General features: G+C 42.3%; 2 protein-coding genes across 2 annotated transcripts in view; one reads left to right on the top strand and one right to left on the bottom strand.

Moving 5' to 3' along the window:
• Positions 1-694: 694 nt before the first annotated feature.
• LOC119650828 (metaxin-2) lies at positions 695-6629 on the bottom strand. Its single transcript, XM_038053970.1, has 5 exons — positions 6470-6629; positions 6296-6402; positions 1319-1558; positions 1087-1263; positions 695-1021 (listed from the first exon to the last, which is right to left on the bottom strand). The coding sequence occupies exons 1-5, from the start codon at positions 6513-6515 to the stop codon at positions 794-796; spliced, it is 798 nt and encodes a 265-aa protein (XP_037909898.1). The 5' UTR covers positions 6516-6629; the 3' UTR covers positions 695-793.
• A 121-nt stretch (positions 6630-6750) lies between these two features.
• The window catches only part of LOC119650820 (mediator of RNA polymerase II transcription subunit 16), a 25996-nt gene continuing 7118 nt past the window's right edge, over positions 6751-25628 (top strand). The window contains exons 1-8 of the mRNA XM_038053958.1: positions 6751-6957; positions 7023-7157; positions 19463-19750; positions 19813-20171; positions 20232-20401; positions 20462-20602; positions 25150-25330; positions 25398-25605. Coding sequence (XP_037909886.1) covers positions 6893-6957; positions 7023-7157; positions 19463-19750; positions 19813-20171; positions 20232-20401; positions 20462-20602; positions 25150-25330; positions 25398-25605 — 1547 coding nt within the window. The 5' untranslated portion in view covers positions 6751-6892. The remainder of the gene's footprint in view (positions 6958-7022; positions 7158-19462; positions 19751-19812; positions 20172-20231; positions 20402-20461; positions 20603-25149; positions 25331-25397; positions 25606-25628) is intronic.

Below are 25628 nucleotides of genomic sequence, written 5' to 3'. Positions count from 1 at the left end.
AAATATTTGTTCTCATATTTTGTCAACAGAATGGGAAAAAGTTATGTAAAATGCGTTAGAAAATAAATCAATAAATATAGCATATGATATGCAATGAATGCTATACTAAATAGTTAAAATAAGTATGTTAGATAAATTTAACAATTCCTTTGCTGATCGTAATGGCAATGGTGAAGTGTTTGAATTTCGCCTCATTTCAACAACACTCTTGCGAGTGCAAAACCAACTATAAATTCAATTGGCTTTCAAATGCCATTGTAAGTCTTTTGCACAAGCGTAATCGAAGTGTGGTTCGTTTTGAAAGTTATTTTCTCAGCAATTGTCAATGGGCACCGCATTACTATTAAAAGAGAATAAGCTTCAGATGCGAACAAAGTAATTGTCCCCAAAAATTACAAAACATCTTTTTGGAGATATGAAGTACACGATTGAAGATGATGGGCTGAATGAACTAGTCTCTAAGGGGAACGGACAAAACAAAGCATAGGAGTATTACCATAACAAATCTACACCTGACAAAGTTCTCAAACCCAAGGGCGAAATGAATTAAGTGCTTAGCTGCATTGATTGAAATACAGTCGTTCAGAAGTAGCCTGCAGAGCACACAGAGCTTTATAGATTACACTTTTTCATTGTTAGATGGGATTTTCGAAAATGCTTCTAAATATTTATCGTTAAAAGTGAAACAACGATATGAAATGCTATTCACATTCTCTATTGATATCTAAATGTCATTCTATACAGGTATCTACAAACTCTTGCAAAACAAATTGAAATATTAAATTAAAAAGTTTTATGTGCTTTTTTGTGGATTAAAATACTTTTTGTCAATATTCTGGCAAAAGCGAACTAATGATTTGTATTCTCTGACTTTTTCAGCAAGTACGTTGTTCGGAAGATTTGTGGTAAGAATTGTGAATAAATGCCCAAATGTAACTGCATCAAGTTCGGTTGGTCTGTTTCCATAAAAGTACTCCTCGTTACCAAGTTTCTCTACAAGCGTTTCACAACATTTTGCGACCTATCGAAGTAACACCAAATTTAGAGCCGAAATTAAAGATATAAAAATATAATATCGACACTTACTTTTTGTACGACATCGTCCAGGGTCATATTCCCCCAGCCATATACATTAAGCTGGCGCAGCATATTTCGCCTTTTCTTAATATTCTCGAACACATTCAAAGGCCACGGATAAACGCAACCATTTCGGGGATATGTTACTTGCCTTAGTACTTCGTCATCAGCGAAGCTTATGTAAATCTAGAAATCCAAAAGTGGTTGAGGAAACGGAAAAATGAATTTTAACTTGATTTACCTCGGCACAGGTGAAAATTTTCTCTACAAGAGAAATATACGCTCGCATATCCGATTTTTGGTCTTCATCAAGCCATTTTGACAGACTTACTCCCTTACTTTCTACTAAATTTACGATCGGTTCGAATTCGGCTACTACGAAGGCTCCAACTTTTACGAATGGTAGTTTTGTCATTCTGCCGCCCGGCGACATGAATTCCGCATTCGCTGCAGATTTTACGCCAAACGGTAAATTGCACATCTGTAAGTGAAATAAGGGTTGGGTTTTTCCACATTAGATAAAATTAATTATCGCTAAAATTGGGTGTTTTTTTCTCTACTCAGCCCACATTTATAGTTGTTACTATTTGGGTCGGTGTGTCCGATTTATACTGCTTATATTGCATTGATAAGAGGATATTTCTCGTTCATAACACAAGAGGAGAAATTGCCTATTTTGTTTGTTGGAAAAAACTCATCTGTTTTTGAATATCTCAGAAAACCATTGTGAGTCCATTTTAGGATTTAATTTAAAAATACGGTTGCCATTGAGCCCATGCTGAGGTATAGTGTGTCAATCGCGTCTACGCGCCACCGAAATGTGCTTCAGTTCCCCCCATAGCACTTCCCGAAATGCTTGCACTCCTCCTCTATCGTTCTGGTTCTAGTGCTCTTGGGGCGACCAACTTGCCGGCCATTTTGGGAGAGTGGGTTCCATTACATGATATAGCCAGCGATGCAATCGTCGCCCCTCCTTAATGTTTGACCTATCTATCGTCACTTCTGCGTTCTGATTATATCGCTTACAGATGCACAAATGACAAAGTCCTTCATTTGTAATAGTATCAGGCTAGTCTTCTTCGATGATACGGTTCCTAGATATACGAATTGATCAACGCTTTCGATGCGCGATGATTCCCCAGACTGCGATCCTCAGTATTGTTAGTGTTTATCTGGCCAAGGTCTATGACCCGATGAGAGAGCAAACAGATGCCATCAGCGTGGTTGAGGTATTTCAGGAAAAATATCATAGTCCATTCAATTCCTCCACATCTCTCTTTATCTATATTATCTTATCCACAACCATTTGGCAATCTCCATGAAGCGGTGAGAGAACAAACATATATCATCAGGGTAGTCGAAGTGGTTGAGGAAAAATGGCAGTGTCCATTGAACTCCTCCACGTCCTTCAGACAAGGCAGCATGGAGAGCACGGTGGAGAGTTCGATAACGCGTAGGTAAAAGCGATTCTACAGGAATGGAATCATGTAAACATTCACAGCACGATACACGCTTGAGCAAAATGATGGTAATGAGCGTGAAAATTGAAAAATTTGTGAAATGGCGGGAATTTCCAAGTAATCCAATAAAATGCGGAGTTTCTAGATTCAATGTTGGCTGAGCTCTGTAGAAGTCGGTTCATACGAACTGTGAATGGGAACGTGGCTCAAACACCTTCGCATAATTGGTTTGACTAGGTTCATATTCTAAATAATAATAATCGTTGGCGCAACAATCCATATTGGATCAGGACCTTGAAGTGTGTTAGAGCACTTCATTCAAGATCGTAACGGTACACTACAGAATAGCCTGTAGGAGGCAATGTGGTCAGTATTGCGCTCGCCCGAGATTATTACCCTGATTTGACTCAGGTACTCATTCACAGCTGAGTCGGCTGGTATCCGACATCCAGCCACGATTACAATCCCTCTGCCAGTGAGATTTGAATCGCGACCCTCCGCCACGGCAGCCCAGCGCTCTAACCACTTGAGCCATCCGGACACATATTCTAAAGGAGAAATGAAAAAAGATGGACGGGCAAGTGATCTAAGAATAGCTCGTGGGATATGATGGCGATGAAAGTTCCTGAATTTACAAAAAGGAAAGTCGCAAAGGCATCTTGTCAAGAATGTGTCATTTCAGGAGATCTGAAATGCCAGAAAGATGAACAAAAAGGAAGTAGTGAAGAAGAAAATGAAACAGGAACCGACAAGAAAAAGAAGAAAAAGAAAAGGAGCTTCAAGTTCAACCAGGACAAAGACTACTTCGAGATCGATCGACGTGGAAAATGCCCGGTTACTATGAAGATTTTGTCATGAACCCTGACCGGTTAAGAAGGCCCTAAAAGAGAAGCATAGACTCCTGGGAGAAAGCAATGACCTCTCGTTGGCTATAAAGACAAATCCTGATGGAAGCGTTGACAAGCATAATGCACTTCGAGAATTGATTTCAGTGAAACATTCAGCCCGGTTCCAAATTGACAGCTATAGTGAGAAAATGTATTTTAAGCAATTCTATATATACAACCCCTTTTCGCTTTTGCATGGAGATTGGAAGCAATCATCTATATGAAATGGCCAGAAGGGTGTATGATAGGACGGAAGAGGTGTGTAAACTGAAAAGAAGCTTTTATGAACTAAAACAGACCCCAAGATGTTGGAACAAGCGCTTTGGATTTTTTTTAGTGAAATCAGGATTCAGACCGAGTGAGGCGGATCCATGCTTGAACACTCGACAAAGGAGCCGCAAAAAGCAAACAACGAACAAGCACAGAGGGAGTAAACCTTTAAAAGGATAATTAACGTCTCAATTTTGCGCTTTGAATTGTGCTCTTCATGCTCCATTTGCTACTGTAAACTGTAATTGCAAGTTGGGAAGAGTAACGTTGGCGAAGGGACATTCATCACACATGGAGATCGAGCAAGGATTGAGATTTTTTATTAACAGCATTTTTTCATGTGGCGGTCAAAGGGTAGTATAGGTCCCAGGGCGAAACGTGGATTGGTACCCACGATGGAGCATAAAACCTAGGAAACGCCTGCTGAACCAACACCAACAGCTCTACTGCCAAACCCTATCTCCACCTCCACGTGGTGATCGATGGGAGTTCTTTCTTTATGAAAGTTGCCGACGGAGAAGGATGAAGGCGAGGCTCCCGCGGCTGAAAACAGGACAAAATGTATCAACTGCTCCTCCAGGTTGCGGGTTGCCGATGTTACGAAGCCACGGAAGGAGCCTCGGACAGGATGGATTTTATAACGACGAACCCGGGAACAACGGATTAACGATTTACGCATTTTCTCGTGGAACGTGCGCTCCCTGTACAGACCGAATGCTGCTGAACAGCTAGCCGATATCCTGTCCCAATATAAGGCTGATGTAACAGCGTTGTAAGAGACGCGATGGTCAGGGACCGGTTTCCTGGAGAAGAGCCGCTACATCATATATTATAGCGTATTATCCAGTAAACTATGTGCTCAGAGTAGGTTTCTTAATCGGCCAGAAAGTGAAACCCGCTGTTATCGGCTTTGAAAATATAAGCGAAAGGCTATGCACTCTGCATTTGCGAGGCAAATTTAGAAATATGAGCCTCATAAGCGTTCACGCCCCTACAAAGGAGACTGCAGAGTCGGAGAAAGATAGCTTCTATGAGGCAGTTGAGCGGACCCTCGAAGCCTGTCCCAAGTATGATATCAAAATCATACTTGGAGATTTTAACAGTCAAGTAGGGAAGGAGCCTGAAGTACCTGGTTAGCGCGGAAAGCGGTTCCAGACGGGACCACGTGCTGATTGAACGCGCCCATACCAAAGAGGCTTCAGTCCAGGCAAATGCGTAACAGGTCAGATTTTCTCTCTGCGGCAAGCGATGGAAAAACTGATGGAATATGGACACCAGTTGCACCATCTATTCATCGACTTTAAAGCCGCCTATGATAGCATAGCCAGGGTAAAACTGTACACGGCCATGAGAGAATTCGGTATCCCGACAAAATTGATAAGAGTGACTAGGCTGACCCTGACCAATGTGCGAAGCCAGATAAAAGCAACAGGATCACTCTCAAGACCATTCGACATCAACAACGGTCTACGACAAGTGGATGCCCTATCATGCGCCCTCTTTAACTTGGCCCTCGAGAAAGGGATCCGTGATGCTGAGGTAAATGCAAGAGGTACGATCCTCTTCAAGTCTATCCAACTACTGGTCTATGCTGACGATATCGACATCATGGGAAGAACGACCCGAGAGTATAAACTGCCTTCATCCATCATGAACACAACACAAAATATATGGTGGCAACGTCAGTACCAAAAACCGACCAACCAACAAAATCAAACCGCACTGGTCAAACGGGAAGTAAAGATAGGAGACTACAACTTTGAGACCGTTGATAATTTCTCCTATCTAGGGTCAAAAATCACAACCGATAACACCTACGATGATGAGATCCGCGCACGGTTGTTGGCCGCCAAAAGAGCCTATTTCAGCTTACAAAAACTGTTCCGCTCGAAACGTCTCACTATAGGGTCAAATCTCTTACTGTGCAAGACAATGATCTTGCCAGTCCTCATGTATTCCTCGGAAACTTGGGTCCTTAGCAAGAAGAATTGCGAACTTTTAGCCACGTTCGAGAGAAGAATCCTCCGAAGAATTGTTGGCCCCCTACATGAGGATGAACGACTCCGTAGCCCACATAACAATGAAATCTATGAGCGATACCATGACCGTCAGGTTGTGGATAAAATTCGGCTCAATAGGTTACGGTGGGCGGGTCACTTAATCCGTATGGATGAGGATGATCCCACCCGGAAAGTCTATAAGGGCAATATCTATGGTAGAAAAAGAAGACTAGGCAGACCCTGCCAGACAGCTGGTCCTCGGCGCAAAACCGGGATGTCTGGAGTTCCTTATTAAGGCAGGCCTAGACCGGATACCGGTTGTTGCCCCGTTGATGATGATGATTTTTTCATTGCTATGAGGGTTTCAATCCTCCAGAGCTCTTTTCCGTTTACCACGCAATGTGAGCCCCCTATTGCGCGTTGAAAATATGATTCTACACACTTAGTTGGTTATATTGAACTATGCAGTTACAAGTCAGTATAAAGTGGGAAGCTCTTTGATACGACCAAACTACATATTATTCCCAGGCATTTCTGTAACCTCTTTTAATATTTCCACATCCCCAACTACATGTTGCACAATTTCCATTGCAAAAATTACCTTTAGATATGCTTTTACAGACAAGCAGCTAGCATTCTCTGCCAGAAGGATTTGTTCAGCTTCATATGGTTGATACAGAAGAGCGTCATCCGTCCAAGGATCACTTGCTGCAAATAAAATTACGAAATATTTATGTTAATTTATGGTAATTCTATGCACAATTTATTAATTTACCTATTGTCTCTTCTGTGACGTATTGTCTGAGTAGCACCGAATCCATTGTTTTCGAAACAAACCAAAATAAATATTATCCCCGGTGGAATCCTTCCAAAATAAGTATATTTTCGTGCAGCAGCTGACTAGGAAACTGACATCACTTATTTGTTTACAGCGGTGTCGATTGACAAATCATTTGTGGTTTATTACATGAGAATTGAACCTCGACGGGTTGGGTGGCACTGCCATCACTGACAACACAAGCATTTAAATGTCAACTTGGCATTTGTGTAGTTTGATAAGCTCGCGGCCACGGATGTGTGACTTACCGGCGTCTTGTTGTTTATAGTTTTTCAGGTCCCAGTCTGGCGAAGTGCTTCGTTTTTCGGTATTTTCCGGATCTGAGCGCCCTTTATGATTGTATGAAAATATACAGACAACATGGATATGTTGTATGTTGTACAAAAGAAACAAAGTGCTCCAAACTTTCTGTCGTCGTATCCAATGTAAGTGCTTTTGTGTTGAATGTAAAGAGACGTTAATAATTGTCTTGTTTTCATTTTATTTGCAGACCGACAATATGTAAAATATCCTCATGTAATGTGCTTGCTTTTGCCACTGGAGTGGAACTCCATGAAGTGACCAACAGTGCGTGGGGCTCGCATGTTTATGTTTGCGATATCAACACTCCTTGGCATACCTTTCTGTAAGTAGTTTTTATTTTCTATGATCTGTAGGTAGTAATTAGGTGGAGAATTCTTTCTATTGAGCTGCTAACTTTTTTCTAAACATATGCAAGATAAAATAGGAAATTTTTCATAAGCTGTTGGCATGGGAGGCTCGTGAGTTGCAATCTTAGGTGGTCCAACTTATCAGCTTTACTATTTTCCATACTTCTGTAGGGGTCAATAACCCTGCATGGCGATAATATTGTGTGATGCAGATTGTACAAAAACAAATGCGTTGGTTTATTTTGCACAGGGCAGATAAGTGGTTTGTTGTCACTTACATCAATCTCGTCTCATTTCTCCAGTCGATAAGCGTTTGGGAGTCTTTCGTTCCTTCTCGATGAATTCTTATAAAGTTACTCAGATGCCTGAAATATTGCTATTAACTCGTATTTTTCAATCAATATAGCCACGTAGGGTACAATAATTTTTCTACTGTTGCAAGGAGTATGGGCATTGTGATGAAGGAAGATCAAAATGGACTCTATTTGTCGACTAAGTGCTGCAAATATTTCTTATTTTATCTATTATATTTGTGATGAAACTTCATCGCTTGCAACTTTATTTAGAATGGTCGTAGAAAATGCATGTATTTTACATGTACAGATGTGTTTTCCCCTTTGCGTGAAAGAATATTCAAAAAACTTTGTGGCGAGGAGGAGTAGCTTCTTTTCGCATCGCATTGCGCTGACCGCATCAAATCCAATCTTATTTTCGAAAAAGTCTATCCAACCGAAAACCAATTTCCTTCTCTAAATGAGGAATAGCGCCTGGAATTAGAGACTTTTGTGAATATTCATGAATTTTCGGCAAAAGTGACCTAACATTTCCCTCCTTACCCTTCTCCCTGTCGAGTACTTCATTGGACAACTGGGTGTCAACCTCTTTTTGCTTGGTCAGTCCATCTTCCTTCTCCTATTTCTTATTTTCAACAAAAGCCTGTTTTTCTGGCCTGTGGTAAGAGGCGTCCATCATCCCCATTTACAAAAGTGCCAATCGTATCCTTGTCGAGAATTGCTGTTCCAAAATCTTTGAAAGAAATTGTCGCTAAAGGTCTAAATTATCACTGACTTCGCTAAAGCTCTCGACACTGTAAATCACAAGATACTCCTGACCAAACGATCGTCTTTAAGGGGGTCATCCCGTGTGTCGGGTTGGAGAAATCGATTTTTTGTTTTTTGCATGAATTGTATCTATATATAGTGGAGAATATGTGGGCAAAGGGATTTTCCGATATTCCGAGTCCTTCGGAAATTACAGGGTTAAACAGGTAAGGAGTTTGCAGCCGCGGCTAGAGTACTCGATGAGAAAGAGCTTCGAATCTTTTTTTACCTGTTAGTTTTTTACCTGAGCCCTATAAATTCGAACACAGGTATAAATATAAAAAGATGAAAAACTTAACTTAACTTATTTGCTGTTTGGAATAAAAAGGATAATCCAGTCTAGAGTGAGCACTGAAAGATGTTCAAGTTATAATCAGTTATATTTTGTTTTAAGTATTGTGCTGTTTGTGTGTTCAGTGATTTTTTTAAATGGATCGTACGAAAGGAGATCACTTTAACGTTCAACGTCATGCTCGCACTAACAAACGAATATTTCATGGGAATCGATAGTTATCAGAGAAGAAAAAGGACTTCGCATCAACATCAGGAAAGAAACTTTTAGCAAGCATGAACATGGATGTTCCAATTGCGACAAGTTTTGTATATTGTATATTCGATTTTGCTGGAGTTTTCTCCGGCATTTCTGCAAATAATAAAATATACGTAGTAGTAAAAAAGGAATACGTAGGACATGTTGAGAAAAGAATGGGAGCGCGGCTTAGAAATGCAAAGAAGAATCACAAAGGCATTGGTGGAAAAGGGGCTGGGAAACTTACTGATAAGGACCTCACTACATTTCCTGGGCTGGCTATTCGTCGACACGCAAATTCGATAGAAGGAATGAAGCAAGAAATTTGGGAAACTTTCTTCCATAAATGTTCTACAGATGAAAATCCTCAGCATCAAAATTGTCCAGCAGGCGAGGACAGTTGGTGCAAATGGCGCAAAGCGGAAGCTAAAGGAGAACTGGATAGTTTTCACCACGAGAAGGCACCTTTGACTGAAGAAGTTCAAACAGTCATCAAACCAATCTATGAAGATTTGTCACGAGATGATCTCTTGAACAGATGTTTAGGAGCAGAGACCCAGAATAACAATGGGTCGTTAAATGCATTGATCTGAACTTTCGGTCCTAAACACCTTCATTCTGGGGCCAAGGTCGTAGAAATAGCCACTTTTCTGGCTGTAATTATTTGAATGAAGGATTCAATGGCATTCTCAAAATCCTACTGACAATGGGATGTCAAGTTGGTCACATATGTTAGGTTTATGCCGACTGCCGCAATGAAGCGCGAATTTGGCGGTCCGAACGACGATCGACTGACCTCGCTAAAAGAGCGACAATTGACACCAGAGAGCAACAATCGGCCTTACAAGACTTTTTTGAAGAAACGGAGGGTGCTCTCTATGGAACAGGTATAGCAGATTATTGGTGAGCTAAAATTTTACTGTTGGTAATCACATTTAAATTTTCAAATGCGTTTTTCTCGAAACTGCATCTTGAAAATCGGCTGCCACCATAGCTCAAAATCTATCCAACCAAATTCTTTGAAATTTTCACGACTTCTTTAGTACATATTTCTACGGTCCGCAAACTAGGATAATTGCAATCGGACGGGTAGTTTTTTTTATTCATAAAAAAAGCCGTAAAAAAACACCAAAATCCAAAAAATTAAGTTTAAAAGCCCACCAAAAATTTACCTTTTAATATTTTCTAATTATCCTAGTTTGCGGACCGTGGAATATTGTCCACATTAAAATACCGTTTAGTTTTTTTCCCTCAGATGAACACAGCGCCCTCCAGCGTGGCAGCAGAAAAACACCTTTTTTTGGAGATGGGTACATAAATTAACACCTATTCCGAAAATTGGCAACGAAATCAAGCTGAAAAATTTATCACATATACTAGAGATATCAATAAACATATGGTGAAAAAATCACGTTTCTATCTTTATCCAGTCCTTCAAAATAATTTTTCAAAAAAAGGCAAAAAAAACCGCCTTCACACGGGATGACCCCCTTAAGCGTTCCCATACCACTTGTGTTATGGCTTGCCTCTTACTGTTCCAACCAATGCTGCCGCGCCGCTTTTGATGGCTGCACATCCCCTCTCTTCTCCCCGTCTTCTGGTGTCCCACAGGGATTTGTTCTGGGTCTTTTATTATTTTTATTTTTTATCAACGACCTCCCTCCCCCTACCTTACATGCTTCTGTTTGATCTATCTCAACGAACTTAAGGGGACGTGAAGGGTTGAAATTTTGATTTTTTGATCTTTTTTCAAACGGTTTATATTTCGAGAAAAAAGATAGATATATTTCTGAAATTTTCCAGGTTGGATTTTGCTTGCTACAATTTTTTTAATAAAATGTGACGGTGTTGGTGATTTCGGGTCACTGAGGCGTTGAAAAAAACGAAAATGGAGTATTGATCAGCATGATATTGTCTATAGAATGAGCTGCAATCAAAAAATTTCGCCAAAAAATAACAAAATGGCGGCAATTTTTAAAATTTTTCGGTTTGATGTAAATCAAATTATTTAGCACCTATCTCCGCCTCCGAGATTCATTCTATTGTTTTGAATGTGTGTAATAACATATTAACATTTCAAAGCGAATGGTCAAAGGTTTTATTTAATCACCCACATCAACCCACAAAACGCGTTTAAAAATTTATTACATTATTCACAGTACTGACTTTTCAGTACACAAACTGAATCATAACCGTTAAAACCAGTTTCCACATTCTTCTCTTTTATTTATACAACATGCTAACAAAACGAGATGTGTAACGTGCCCATATAAATCGGGCGTTCTGAAGAAATCCACGGTACAAGAAGTAAGAGGGTCAAAATGAGATTTTGACCTGCCCCACTATATACGCAGGCTCCTCATTTTTAAAATCGAATATGGCTTTCATATTCTTACCACATATTTTCAAGTATATTTTCAACCAAAATTAATAATAAAAAAAATTTTTTTTACAAAAATTGAACCCATTACGTCCTCTTAAACTGTTTTGCTATGGACTGTGTTTTCCTTCAACCTAACCTAGACACTCTAGTTCGTTGGTGCTTTGTTAATGGTTTAGCCCTAAACGTCAGAAAGTGTCACTGTATGTGCCACTCGCTTAGTAAATCCGCTCCTACTCTCTTATAAAAAAAACACCAATTGCGTAGCAAAATTGTCGGGGTTTGTACTTCGCTCCACCTCTGATTTTGACTTCACCCAATCCTCCGTAGCTCTTTTCAATTGCCTCGCAACGAGTACCCTCGATTATTGTTCCGTGATCTGGTCACCTTGCTCTTTTCTTTAAGAAAAACTTCCCTCGTGCGGACTATTCCTCCCGCTTCCGCTACGAACCTATTTGGTTTTATGTACATTTTTTAAACTTTCCTCGGGTCTGATGGACTGCTCCGCTTCTAACGACATCATCCTGCGTCTTATAACACGCAACGCAGACATTTTCAACGTGCTCTTTCTCGGAGTTCAAACTCTACTTCCATTCGCCGATTCCTAGACTTTGTCGAAGTTACAACGCACAACAGCTTGGTCCTTTAAAGATTATTGCTTTTTCCTCTTCCTGAGGGCAATAAGTAATTGGAGCTTTCTCTGTTTATTATTAAATAAATCAATAAATAAGAGGAGCTCTAATAACGGATTTCTTGGACATGTCATACAAAACAATTTTTTCGGGACAGTTACGATTAATTGGTTTTGAATTTACAGTTTTGTCCGTCTTGATTTTGATGTACATTGTTCGAACACAGTGTCTATTACATCTTTCCGAGGTAACTTCGGTTTAGGTTTGAGAAAGCAGCATAATTGCGTATAAAGTTCATGATAATTTCGTTCTTTTCCTCACATCGGCTGTAGACATCCGAGCCCTTCCTCCGTTATTCTGTAGGTGATAGTTTAGTGAGCACTGTCGTTTAGAAGCTTTGCTTTGGTTTTTATGATTGCTTTTTTAAGGGTCGGTAAAAATGTTGTTTTATCTTCCTCGAGTTAATTAACAAGGATTTTCGCCTGTAGGCATGAGTTCATCCTTCAGAGGAAAACTAGCAATAGATAGCTTAAATACAGTGCCCTGCAGGAGGCAATGTGGTCAGCAATGCGCTCAAGCCTCGGAGAAATGCTAGGGCGTTCACCTCAGTCCATGCAGTGGACGAACTTCGGTCTTGTCAAGGAATGAGCAAGGGTTGTTGACACATGGAGGGTGTCAGAACGTAAGTAAATTATCCCGAGCCAAACAACTACGTGCCTGCACACTAAATATTGTTACCCTCACTGTAAATTTGGTGGAACTCCCAAGAGACCTTTGGAAAAGGCACATTGTTTTTTGCGTTATACAAGAAGCCCGATGATGTGGTGGCAATAGCTGCGACATAAAACACCAACATGGTAAAGATGGCTATAGACTTCTCAATTTTGGTAGCTCACACACCCGATATGATATTGGCGTTGTCACCTCTGAGGGTTCCCGTGTTGATAGAAGAAGAAGTCGGATGTCTTGGGACCGGATGGTGAAGATCAGTATTGTATCAGCCGATCGCACGATTAATTTTTTCACTTCATATGTCTGGTCGACCTAACGCCAGCAAAGCCGTTCCCTTTGAGAGCATCGACCGCCTAATGCTGTCTTGCAAATCAAGCCACTAATAAAACAGCGTCAGGAACGTACTGGGCCGCTGGGCATTAAATGGTGGCGATATCGTTAAAAAAGAGGAAAAATGATCTCACTTAAGCGATTAGAAACTGTTACGAATATCGAAGTTAAAAACATGATCCACAGAGCGGCGTATGTCAATCGAGACAATTGGCTTTTGGATGACGATGAGCGACGAAGAAACGCCTCCACTATAAGTTTCGTGGTAATGAAGACGAAGATGTTGCCTTGAATCAGGGGCGTAACACGCCATGATCACACCCGAAATGAGAATCGATTTGGGGTTCCACCGATCGTTCGAAAATTACGAGAAAAGGGACTTCGATCGTATGAACATGGAATTTGTGCTGACGAGAACTAACTGCCAAGATTGGCCTGAACATCGAAATCGATGGGAAACGACGGGAGAAAGGCTGAATGGGAAGAATAATGACATATTGAGATCACAAATTGTTGCGAATGAGGCATAATTGGTAAAATTTCGATGCCCGTGAATGCGCCTAAAGCGTATTTTTTTCGGGCATCGTCTTTTAAATTTTTGCCGGTGAGTTCATGGAGTGCTGTTTCTGTGGATTTGCTTTTCTGATAGGCGTGTTGCCTATGGTGAAGTGACCACTTAGGAATGTGTGTATCCCTTATGAACCGATCTACTAGTTCTTGTAGTCCTTTTAGTAGAAAGGACGTTAGACTGATCGGTCAGAAGCTTTTTGAGTGTGTGTAGGTGGGTTTCCCCCGTTTGGGAATAAATATCACTCTCACAATAATAATAATAATAATAAAGCCGGTCCCAAGCCCGGTTGTGAAAGGAGGAGGGATAGATAGCTTCAGTCTGAATGGCTGTACGCCACCGCAGCGTCTCAGGGGGTAGGTGAGGAAAGTGCAGGAACTTTGCAGTCTTGCAGATTACTCACTAAGGAAGCTATCTACACACCTGGCAGCTAGGGATAAAATGCACCACCAAAAAATGAGAAGAAGGAGAAATTTAAGGTCCGGTACGGATAACCGGCGGGAGTCGTCTGACTTGGTGACTGGGTCGGGCTCTCGTAATGGACAGCACGGCGTCGAAACCGCTAGTCGTGGGGCGGTTCGACGTCTAGGCGCCACGACGACCAGGAGTACAGCTTCGCCTGCTGCAGCTGTTTCGCCACAATCTGTAGCGACCACTTCAGCAGGTTCGCGTAGGAAGCGGATGAAATGGACTGAAGAAATGAACCTCTTCATCATCCGCTCCTACTACAAAATAACGGCGGGGGCGGGTACAACATCTTACCGCCCCTTGTTGCACCAGAGATTCGTCGAGCGTTTCCCGCAATTCGCGCACGTGACTGTGCAGCGAGTCGCAGACCAGTACCGCTTCATCACTCGCAGTGACACAATCCCGGCCACCATCAGGGAACGTGTTCGACTTGAAGTCATCGGGGAAACTGGTGACCGAGAGTCGATGGGGGCAGAGGCGGCGGCATCAACAACACCACGCCGCACTGCAGGCAACAGGTTCAGTACTCGCCGAAGCACTCTTCTTCACCGTCCAACGGAGGTTTCTGCTGAGGTTCGGGACGAATTCCAAAGAGCGTGTATAGAATTCTCGGATATGGATCCTTTGCATAGACCGGGTATTCCCAGGCTCTATGCATTTCCAGCAACTCCGGGAATTCTATCTCAAATCAATGATGAGATTGCATCTCGACTGTGTGCTGATATGTCGCTGCTGCAACTACAATCACTTGTGTATTGTGGTGCAGTTGCGGCTATTAGATTGCACGGTCAGAAGATTCGCTTTCGTGTTATTGGTTTGAGTGACAAAAGAGATCCACCATGGAAAATTCGTCTGGAACGTCGGCGGGACTCACTAAGGCAGGACATTGCTAGACTGATTCAGATCAGCACTGGCAGTGCCAGCCGACGGGTGAGAAATAAAGTGCAGAGGGTTTACCGGAACTATGCCATCCCCTGTGAGACACCCGTTGTTGAAATTCTGGACACACTAAAACAGAAACTTTCTGTCATATGCAGTCGGTTACGACGGTATGGCGAAAGTTATTCCAGACGTGCCCAGAATGCAACATACGCGAGGAACCAGCGGAGCTTTTTCAGATCTCTCAACGAATCCCAACAGAGCGCCCAGACAATACAGTTCTCGGTGACGGAAGCGAAAGAGTATTGGGGTGGACTTTGGGGGTTACCTGCCCAGCATGCTGAGCATGCTGAGTGGATCACCGCCGAAGGCACCCGCCATGCCAATACACCTGGCATGAGTTTCGCGGATGTTACCGAAGAGGAAGTTCGACGAGCCATAAACAGCTCGAAGAACTGGAGGGGCCCAGGTCTGGATCGGGTGCAGAATTTCTGGTATAAGAAATTTACCAGCGTACACAGTCGGTTGGCACGCAGTATAAATGAGGTCATGAGTCGGCCGGAGGAATTTCCACCTTTCCTCACTGCGGGGATTACCTACCTTATCCCTAAGAAGGACACGGTGCAGGACCCCGCAGACACAAGACCGATCACTTGCTTACCAACCCTCTACAAATTCATCATGTCCATTATTAGTGGAAGGATCAATGCGCACCTCGAGACCAACAACATTCTGTCCGAGGAGCAGAAGGGCTGCCGAGTTGGGTCAAGGGGTTGCAAAGAGCAACTTATTATCGACTCGGTAGCTGTAGGACAAGCAACTAGAGGCCAAAGAAACCTCTTCAGTTGCTATATCGATTATGCCAAGGCTTTTGATAGCGTTCCGCATACCTGGCTAATCGACATCTTACATCTGTATCGCATTGATCCGAAACTAATAAAGTTTTTGGCGACAGTCATGGAAGGGTGGCATACCACCTTATCAGTCCGTACATCTGAGGGTGCTAATACCTCAGAGCCCATCCGTATACGGCGGGGCATCTTCCAGGGGGATTCATTGAGTCCCCTTTGGTTTTGTATGGCACTGAACCCCCTTTCATGGCTACTGAATGATGCTAGAGGGCATGGTTTTGCAATAAAGTATGACCTACGTGCTAAGTGCGAACTGACACACTTGATGTACTTAGATGATATCAAGCTGTGTGCTGGTACTGACAACCATCTTAGAAGTCTGTTGCGAATAATAGACATGTTCAGCCGTGATATTCGGATGGAGTTTGGATTAGACAAATGTCGAATCCAAGCCATCCGCAAAGGTCATCACGAGCCACATGCCGGACATAGCATTGGTGACCTCAACATCGAAGCTATGACCGAGACAGACTTCTACAAGTGCCTAGGAATTCTGCAAGGAACCCATGCTCGAGTTGGTGATCTGAAAGAAGCTCTACTGTCCGAATTCCTGCGACGTGTAAAGCTGGTGCTGAAATCGCATCTCTCAGGGAAGAATAAAATAAGCTCGTTGAATGTATTCGCCCTCCCTTCACTGGCTTATGCATTCGGAATATTGCCGTGGACGAAGACCGATCTGGAAAACGTCCAGCGGCGGATACGGACAACTATGTCCAAATTCCGAATGCATCACCCAAAGTCGGCCGTGGAGCGGATGAACCTGCCTCGTGACATTGGAGGTAGAGGCGTGGTTGACGTGGCGGCACAACATCATCGCCAAGTCGACTCGCTGCGCGCTTATTTTTACAGCAAAGAGCAGGCGAGTCCCTTGCATGCGGCTGTCTGTAAGGCAGACTGTGGACTGACTCCACTTAACTTGAAGGATCGATCCTTCAATCCTCTGAGTGGGGTGAAGTCGGACCAAGAGCGGATCGATGAATGGAAGTCGAAGGCAATGCACGGTAAACACGTGAATTGTCTTTGGCAGCCATTTGTCGATTTGCATCTGTCGAACAGATGGCTGTGTGCTGGGGAGCTCTTTGCTGAGACGGAGGGGTTTATGTGTGCCATTCAGGATGGCGTGGTCGCCACCCGAGCTTATAAAAAGCTCATCATCAAAGAACGGGTGGAGAACGACCAGTGCAGAATGTGTGGTTCGGCGTTAGAGACGTTGGACCATCTCATTTCTGGCTGTACTGTTATGGCACCGGTGCAATACATCACCAGGCATAATGCTGTATGTAAGGTTATCCATCAAAACCTTGCATATAAGCATGGGCTGATCACGGGGACATGTCCGGTTTACCGATATGAGCCGCAAGCAGTACTTGATAGTTCTGCTTACAGCATGTATTGGGACCGGCAAGTTCTGACTGATCGCCATACCGCACACAACAAGCCTGACGTACTGTTAGTTGACAAGACGGGTCGCTCCGCGTATATTATTGATGTTGCTATCCCCCATAATAGCAACATTGAGCGGAAATACGTGGAGAAGAAGGTGAACTATGAGCCATTGGCTCGGGAAATCAAAGAAATTTGGCGTCTCGAGCGGGTGGTTGTAGTTCCCATAATATTGTCAGCTACAGGTATTGTACCTAAATCCCTCACGGCTTCCCTTGATGTCCTGGGACTTTCGCACAGTCTGGTTCAAATCATGCAGAAGTACACCATTCTGCATACGTGCTCGATGTTGCGGGGAGTACTCGACGGATTCTCCCACTGACCTACCACCGGCCACCACCACCAGTACCCCTTTTAGTTTTTAAGTAGGCAGGATCGTCCGAGCCTAAATGCTTGGCACTTAGTGCTAGTATTAGGTAAAATCCGGCATCTGCCGAGATTGTGATAACTCGGAAATAATAATAATAATCGTTGGCGCAACAATCCATATTGGATCAGTGCCTTGAAGTGTGTTAGAGCACTTCATTCAAGACCGTAACGGTACACTAGGAGGCAATGTGGTCAGCATTGCGCTCGCCCGAGATTATTACCCTGATTTGACTCAGGTACTCATTCACAGCTGAGTCGACTGGTATCCGACGTCAAGTCACGATACAAATCCCACTGCCACCAGTGAGATTTGAACCGCGACCTTCCGTATGACAGCCTAGTGCTCTAACCACTGAGCTATCCGGACACTCTCACTCTCACAATACGCCAGTTAATTGGAATTAAGCGTGTGCTAGGCATGCACGATATATATTCCGAATATGTAGACCCAGGGCATTGATTCCCTCTATTACTAGCAAGAATGATGCCATCCGGACCTGCAGACTTGTATCTTTGGAACGTGTTAAATGCTCATTTTACTCGCTCCAGTGATACTATTTTGCATGCTTACTTTGATTCCAGTCTCTCGGTTGAGGACTGTGTGCACCTGTAGGCCCCGCTATGAAATTTTCGATGCTGGCGGTTGAAACATACTTCAGAGCACGATTGAGGAGCATTCTTGTCGTTCTCCTCTGTTTTGCCAAAACTGAGTTCCACCATGGTGTCTTAAGTGGACAGTTTTCTTCGAAAGCTTCGCTCATGCTGATTGTGATCATCGGGGTTGTCTTCTCAATTCCAGCAATAGATTTGATGCGCCTCCCAGGGATCGTGACTCGGGCGCTCAGTTTTATTTTATACGCCGCCCAATCTGTCTTCCACGGATTCCGAAATGGAGTGGGTGGAGGTGGATCTATGCCTATTACGAAATCAATGCGTCTGTGATCTGAGATTGTGATATCGTTTGATGCTCTCCACACTCCGACCAGAACCGCAATGTCAGGGGATGCCACCGTGATGTCGATGACCTCGTTGCAGAAAGTGGGTTCATTACCCAAATTAAGGATTTGCAGATCGATTCCTAATAGATACTCCAGTAGCCTCGATCCTCTTGCATTGATGTTGGAACTTCTACAGTATATGTGGTGAGCGTTGATTTTCGTTAGTGGATGTGATGCTACCCGCTGCAATTAATAGGCGGGGCACTCATATAGAAAGTATTCCAAGGATTCTGCTTTCTTATTGCAGGATTGACACTTATCATCATGAATAATTTCTATTCTGAACTGAGTTTGTGAATTATGGCTTCTCAATCCCAGAATACTTCTGCAAGTCTTCCTGTTTTCGACAGGATAAACCGTATGTTTGTATCTTTAAAAATAGGTAATTGTTATTTTGTTACTCCCCACCCTATCTCGTGAAAGATGTTCAGTTCATACACTAACTCTCTCAAACTGCATAATCTCGATTTTTTTTTTCATTTTATTAACGTGAAGACGTTGCTTGACATGTTTTTCAATCATTTTACCCACGAAATTCTATTCGAGACGCAAAACGTTAAGTAAATTCTGCATTCCCCAAAACTATTCTTGGTAGAAGTCCTAAAACATTCTTGAGGTAGACTGGTAAAAACGACTAACGACAATGCACTGAATCACATACGGGCTCAAACACAGCGTTAAAAGGGTCGATAGAGCTACCAAGTTATGACGAAAACTAAATTGGAAGAAACACGGACGCTGATCAGACAGTATGTATATATATATATATATATTTAAGTCTTACCATAGACATGCTGTATCTTCTCATTGTGAGGATTGCATCATCGAGAAGCTAGATTTATATGGCTTCCCCTCTCAACAAACTCTTTTTGTTATATTTTTGTTTACTGTATTTTGCAGTTTCTCGTCGATAATTATTAGATTATATATTTTTATTTCAGGGTAACGTCTAGCGACTATTGTATTACTGTTCTTGAATGGGACATTACTGGAAATAGTTTACTTATTGGAGATTCGGAGGGAAATGTACAAATATGGATTCGGAAAAATTTTCTATTTTCCGAATGGATTCAATTGTATTATGTACAGTTCACCGGCGAAAGGATAATCAAAGCCGTATTTTTCCACAATGGACGTAAAATTGTATTCCCTCCAGAAAAGCGAGATGTAATTTACTATATGGAGAAATTCCAAAGAGTGAAAAGCACACCAAGTGTCCGCCAATTCGGGTACTATCAAAACATTTCACAAATAAATTTCTTTTGGATAAAAATTTGTTTTGATTCCGCAGAGGTGTAGCTGCAGAAGGATGTCTGATAATCACCGCAACCGGTTTGTTGGGTGCTTTCCTTATTCCTATGGAACAACAGAAAAGCTACAATGGACCCATTCAATTAATTCCTGTAACGGAAAGTCTGGCCTCCACACGAAATTATCTAACAACAGCAGCTGTTACTTATGGAAAATGTTCGAATTTCATCGATGGAAACTTTCGAATAGCGGTAGCTAATGGTGAATGTCGAAACAAGCTTGCCATGACCGTGCAAGCATTTCGAGTGGTGGTTAAGATCAAGGAGAACAAACTAACATTGACTAGTCAGTCATTGCCCAGTTTCTATTTATATGATGGCGCCGGTCGCGATATCCCTGGTAAAACTGGATAGTAGATGTTTGTAGTGTAATTTTTTAAAGTAGAAATTTTTCTTGCAGAAATGAAAATAACTCATCTTTATTGGACGGCAACCGAGGATGCTGATTCATTGATTGTCGTGGCTAAAAGTCCAAGTGGATGTTTCGTGGAAGCTTGGAGCTTAGTTGATAAGGTCACACCGATCCATAAACTGTTGCAGACTAATAAGACTGAAGTTTATAAGACAGTTGTAAGTTGAGAAGTTAATTTTAGTGAGATTGGAGTGTTAATTTCAAGATTCCTTTTACAGTGCTGGTCAAATCAAATGCACTTCACACACAGTTCTTCTATCAATGACATATGCATATCAAAAGTAACTTTTGAACAAACATATATTTTTCTTACGATGGCAGACAACAGTATTCAAGTTTTGTTGAAGGATTTTAAAAGGGTAAGTGTTTTTGATCTAAACTATATTTTCAAAGTTCTAAGTTTATGTAATCTAAAAACAAAAACAAAAATAACATGAAGCATCCGAAGGGAAGAAAAGGGGTAGTTTTGTGTTATGAGCAAATATCGACCGATAGTGACATGTTGAACAATTCAAGAAAGATCCTCATCGTTTTACCCCTCTAACACTAAAATCAAATCAGTGGTAAAAACGATTATGTAAGGTTGACTGAGTCAGGGAAATCTGGTATGTGCTATACGTATTTATCGAAAAATCACCTGAAACGGCTGTCACAATATGCTTACGTTGCGGCAAACAATGCTAGTAAATCATCTAAAAAAAACTTTGAAGTCTACCGTATATTTTTGTTTTGCTGGTTCTAACACGTTCTCCTTTTTTGCTTATACAATTGCCCATTTTTTAACGCCCTAACGACAAAGTCAACCATCTTTGGATCTTCATTGATTGAACGTTTAATTGCTTGAATTATTTGCTCGATGAATGACCATAAATTAATTGCTGGCAAAGCTCAGCAATTCAGTTGAAGAGAATCGTGGCCTGACTGTTCTGGTCCAAAATCTACCGCTGGCTCCTGCCATACGATTATGTGAGACCTTCACTCACTAAAACCCGCGGGACTGCCATTTCGGTATTACGTCGCGGGGCAGAATCAGTTATGAACTGCGGCTCCTGTCGTTATTTATAACTTTCCTCCGAAGCTCCTCCCTCCTCAGCAGATTGTGGATCGCCTTCATTAATTTTTTGACCGTCCTCCAAGATGTTTCAGAGACTAGCATGTGGCCCACGATATTCTCGGGTGTTTCCGCATCCTTCGGAATCATCACGCATGTCGGGCAATACGGGGAGTCGTCACGCCCCAAGCGATAAAGGTATGCACGATATCCTCCGTGTCCGCTTAGGAAGTAACTGGAATAATCTTGTGTGTCCATCGTCCTTTAGGTGAATCATCCCATCTTTTTTGCCATTCCAAAATAGATGGTGTCGACCCTCGCTCGCCAAGATGTCGATGGGAATCATGCCTGCTATCACACAAACTGCGTCGTCTGTGGTTGTATGGTAAGTGCACGACGTTCGCAATGCACTCAATCGGTATGGCGCTGCGATTTTTCTACTATTTGCTTCCAACTTCAAAGACGGTGCCCAGACTGGAGCTGCATAAAACAAGATGGAGCTGACAACTCTCGAGATTATTAGCCGAAAACTTTGCCTGGGACCATCTACATTTGGTAACATTCTTGCCAGCAATGCAATCGCTCCGGAAGATTTGGTTGCTAAATTTTCAAAATGGGACTTGAATTTCCGTCTTTGGTCAACAATGACTCCTAGGTATTTAAGCGTTGGTTGCGACTGTATGATGTGTTCACCAATCCTGATCTTTATCAACGTTTGCTTCCTTCGTTTGGTAATCAAAATTATCTCGGTTTTATGCGCCGCGAGTGTCAGACCAGCTTCCGCTAGCCAAGACCTGATTTCAAAAATGGCCTCGTTTGTGAGTACCTCAATCTCATCAATATCTTGCGCCACGATAGTCACTTCGATATCGTCTGCGAAGCCAATGATTGTCATTCCTTTGGGTAGCTTCAATTTAAAAATTCCGTTATGCATTATTATCCACAGGAGAGGGCGGAGGACTGATCCTTGTTGAACCCTTGTTGTTCTGTACGGCTTAGGTCCATCGTCCGAATCGTAACACAATACCCTCTCCCGGAGAAATTCCGTGACTATGTGCACCAAGTATTTAGGAGCGCCCAATTTGGCTAAAGCCGCAATTATTCTACCCCATTTTGCCGTATTAAAGGCATTCTTCACGTCGAGAGTAACTACCGTGCAAGATTTACTGGCCTCCATTGCTTTTTCTGTAATTTCCGTCACCGTGCTGATGGCATTGACAGTAGATCTTCCCTTTCGGAATCCGAACTGTCTGTCTGAGAGACCACCCTCCTTTTCTGTGATTGGTACAAGCCTATTGAAGATGGCCCGTTCGAAAAGTTTGCCGATGCCGTTTACCAGGCATATAGGTCTATAAGACGAAGGATCACCCAAAGGTTTATTTAGCTTCGGGATTAGCACTAGCTTCTGTCTGTCTGTCCATCACACGCATTTTTCTCGGAGATTGTTGTAGCGGTTGACACCAAATATGGTGGAAAGGTGGAAACTTTGAACACTCAAGCATACAGCGAGTTACATCTTTTTACGTCGAATTTAAGGGGAGGTATACATGCAAAAGGAGGGGTGTAAATTTTTTTTCACCAAATATAATCATGTGGGACTGACATTTGTTGGAAAGGTGGGGAGTGTGGGGGGTTGAAAGTGATCATTTCTATAACGGACCCATTCTCAGGATTGAAAGAAGTTATTTCAGAAAGATTTCGAGAAGGCTTTCGAGAACATCAACGGGGAGTGTAACTGGAGTGCAATACGAAAGAGGGGTGTTCCGCAGAAACTAATAGCTATTATCAGAGTGGCATATGACGGGGTAAAATGACACGTGTGTTGAAGTTTAAAGCGAAGTCCAACAAGGTGGCACTATCGGTGACGTTCATGCTGCTTTCTCTGGAGGATGGTAATTTATTTATTTATCTTCCTCAAATACGTCGACTAAATGATGGCATATGCTTATTCTCTCATCGAGTCTTGGACTTTGATTCTGGTTTTGAACAAGGCCACAAACCGAGTCAGACTGAAAATTAATTTAGGACCTCAGTGTACCTGGTCGTCATACTCTTCCAATTTGCATTAATGAGTAGAACATCGATCATGTTACTTCTAATAATGGTGGTACGAACTTGAGGTAATCTGACGCAGTTATAGCGCGAGATCCGCCTTCGCTATTTTGTCTGAAATCTAGAAATGAAGATGCCTCATCATCAATTTGAGGTTGTTTTATGCCAATGCTCTCTTTGTGCTGTTTTACAGGAGCAGTACATGGAAAGCTTTCGTTAGCATCTGTCACCGCCATATAATCGGTGTACTCTGACCTGACACAATTTCCAACAAAGAGTTGCGTCGTCGTACGGACCAGGTGTTCCAGACGTGCTGTTTAGAAGACCGAAATGATGATGGGTAGAAGACACTTTAAGAAAAGTAATCCACTATTGCAGAGTGTCGGACGATTGGGTCGCCTTGTAGAGAAGTAGAGTGTAGGCTTTTCGGCAAGATCTTAAGAGAGCCGAAGCACAATTCGGGCAACGAACAGTTATTGGTGTTATTGATGCGCTAAGCTCCATGATAAATATTGGCATGGTTTACTTAAATAAAAATTACATTGAAAATAAAATATCGTGGTCGTAGGTTTGCAGCGAATGTATATGTATACATGAAAACGTTTACTTGCAGGAAACTGTGCCTTTTTATTCATTGCACAAAGTAGCTAGCTTTTGCGCGAAATTTAACTTAGGGATATCGAATTGGTGGACCTCGGCGCAAAACCGGGATGTCTGGAGTTCCTTATTAAGGCAGGCCTAGACCGGATACCGGTTGTTGCGCCGTTGATGATGATGATGATTTAGGGATATCGAATTGGTGGACCTCGGCGCAAAACCGGGATGTCTGGAGTTCCTTATTAAGGCAGGCCTAGACCGGGTACCGGTTGTTGCGCCGTTGATGATGATGATGATGATGATATTCGACCGGGGATAATCTACGTCACCCTTCTTTGTAAGAGGAAATTAAAACCGCCGGGAAAGTGCTTCCACTTTCACCCAGCAATCTGAATGAAAGTGGAAGAACCTGATGCGAGTCTCTTGGTCATTTTTAAGGTTTTGTGTAGAACCCCAAACAGCGTATCAAGCCACCGATGTTTCGGCCGGCTTTTTGATTGCTTATCATTGACTCCGATGTTCAGACCAATATTGGTAAGTGAATTCTCGTTAGCGTGAATTACGTGACCACACCATCGAAAAAGCCTCACTCGCAGTTTTCCCACGATCGGTGTAACCCCATATCAATCGCGGATGTTCTCATTTCGGATGTGATCAAAACGTGGCACGCCACGAGTGCAATGCAACATTTTCGTCTCCATTACCGCAAGACGCCGTTCATTGTCTTTTATAGTCGGCCAACACTCAGAAATATAGAGAGTGGCAGACGGACGACATTGCAGTAAATTTTAGATTTGAGACGTGCGCTGATACGTCGATCACAAAGAACACTAGTTGTGGAATGCCGCTTCATCCAGGCTGCGTTAATACGTGAGGCAATTTCATTACGCAGTTCTCCATTGGCTGATAGCATTGACTCGAGATATTTAAATCACTCAGTTCTGGCAGTGGCAGTAACCTGCCCACAACTGAGCGATTTAAATATCTCGGGTCAATGCTATCAGCCAATAGAAAACTGCGTTATGCTCCTCACATAGGGAAAAACAAAACCTTTTATACCTGAAGCGTCAAGCTTCCGGTTTCCCGACTTGTTTATCTTTTTGGTGGATGTTCTTTTCATTCAGAATATCTCATCTTTCTCCTACGTTGATATATGTTTATTTGTGTAATTGATCATCAAACCAAATTTTTTCATTTATTTTTCAGGTTTTAAACGTAACTCCGTCACTCAATATTTTTGACAGTGAACACACATTCAAGCAGCCACGGCTTGGGATTCAATACCTCGCACACGACATCACATTCCTCGGTCATATGCTTGTTGTAATTGATAGCATCGGTCAGATTTACGCCTTTAAAATGCCGCAAGTGTATCAAGAACAAAATAGTAAGTCGACCGAAAAGAATTTCGCATTAGCGAATAACATGTACATGTGTTGATATTTTTCTTGTAGGCAGCCAAAATGTAGTCAGCCACATAACGTCTCTCCTTGAATATAGTATTGTGACAGGATACGATGCAGTGGATGTATTTGTTTCTATCCGTCCTAACCTTCTAGAGGCAATCATCGAAAAACTAACCGAAAATTTTACCAGGCAACAATCCCACACGCAACAATATTATTATGTAAATTTTTTGACGATGAAGACAAATTTGTATAGGTGAGTGTAGGGAATATGCATGG

Source organism: Hermetia illucens, chromosome 1 (genome assembly GCF_905115235.1).
Source record: "Hermetia illucens chromosome 1, iHerIll2.2.curated.20191125, whole genome shotgun sequence".
In the NCBI taxonomy this organism is placed as follows: domain Eukaryota; kingdom Metazoa; phylum Arthropoda; class Insecta; order Diptera; family Stratiomyidae; genus Hermetia; species Hermetia illucens.
Note: the sequence above shows the minus strand (reverse complement) of the source record. Positions and strands in the feature narration are given on the sequence as shown.

Excerpts from the sequence above, each read along its gene's own strand:
- LOC119650828 (XM_038053970.1), bottom strand. The coding sequence starts at position 6,515 with ATGGATTCGGTGCTACTCAGACAATACGTCACAGAAGAGACAATAG. Across the intron at positions 1,559-6,295 it reads CTGTAAAAGCATATCTAAAG|ATGTGCAATTTACCGTTTGG; the intron begins GTAATTTTTGCA and ends TTTCACTTACAG. Across the intron at positions 1,022-1,086 it reads TGGACGATGTCGTACAAAAA|GTCGCAAAATGTTGTGAAAC; the intron begins GTAAGTGTCGAT and ends TTACTTCGATAG.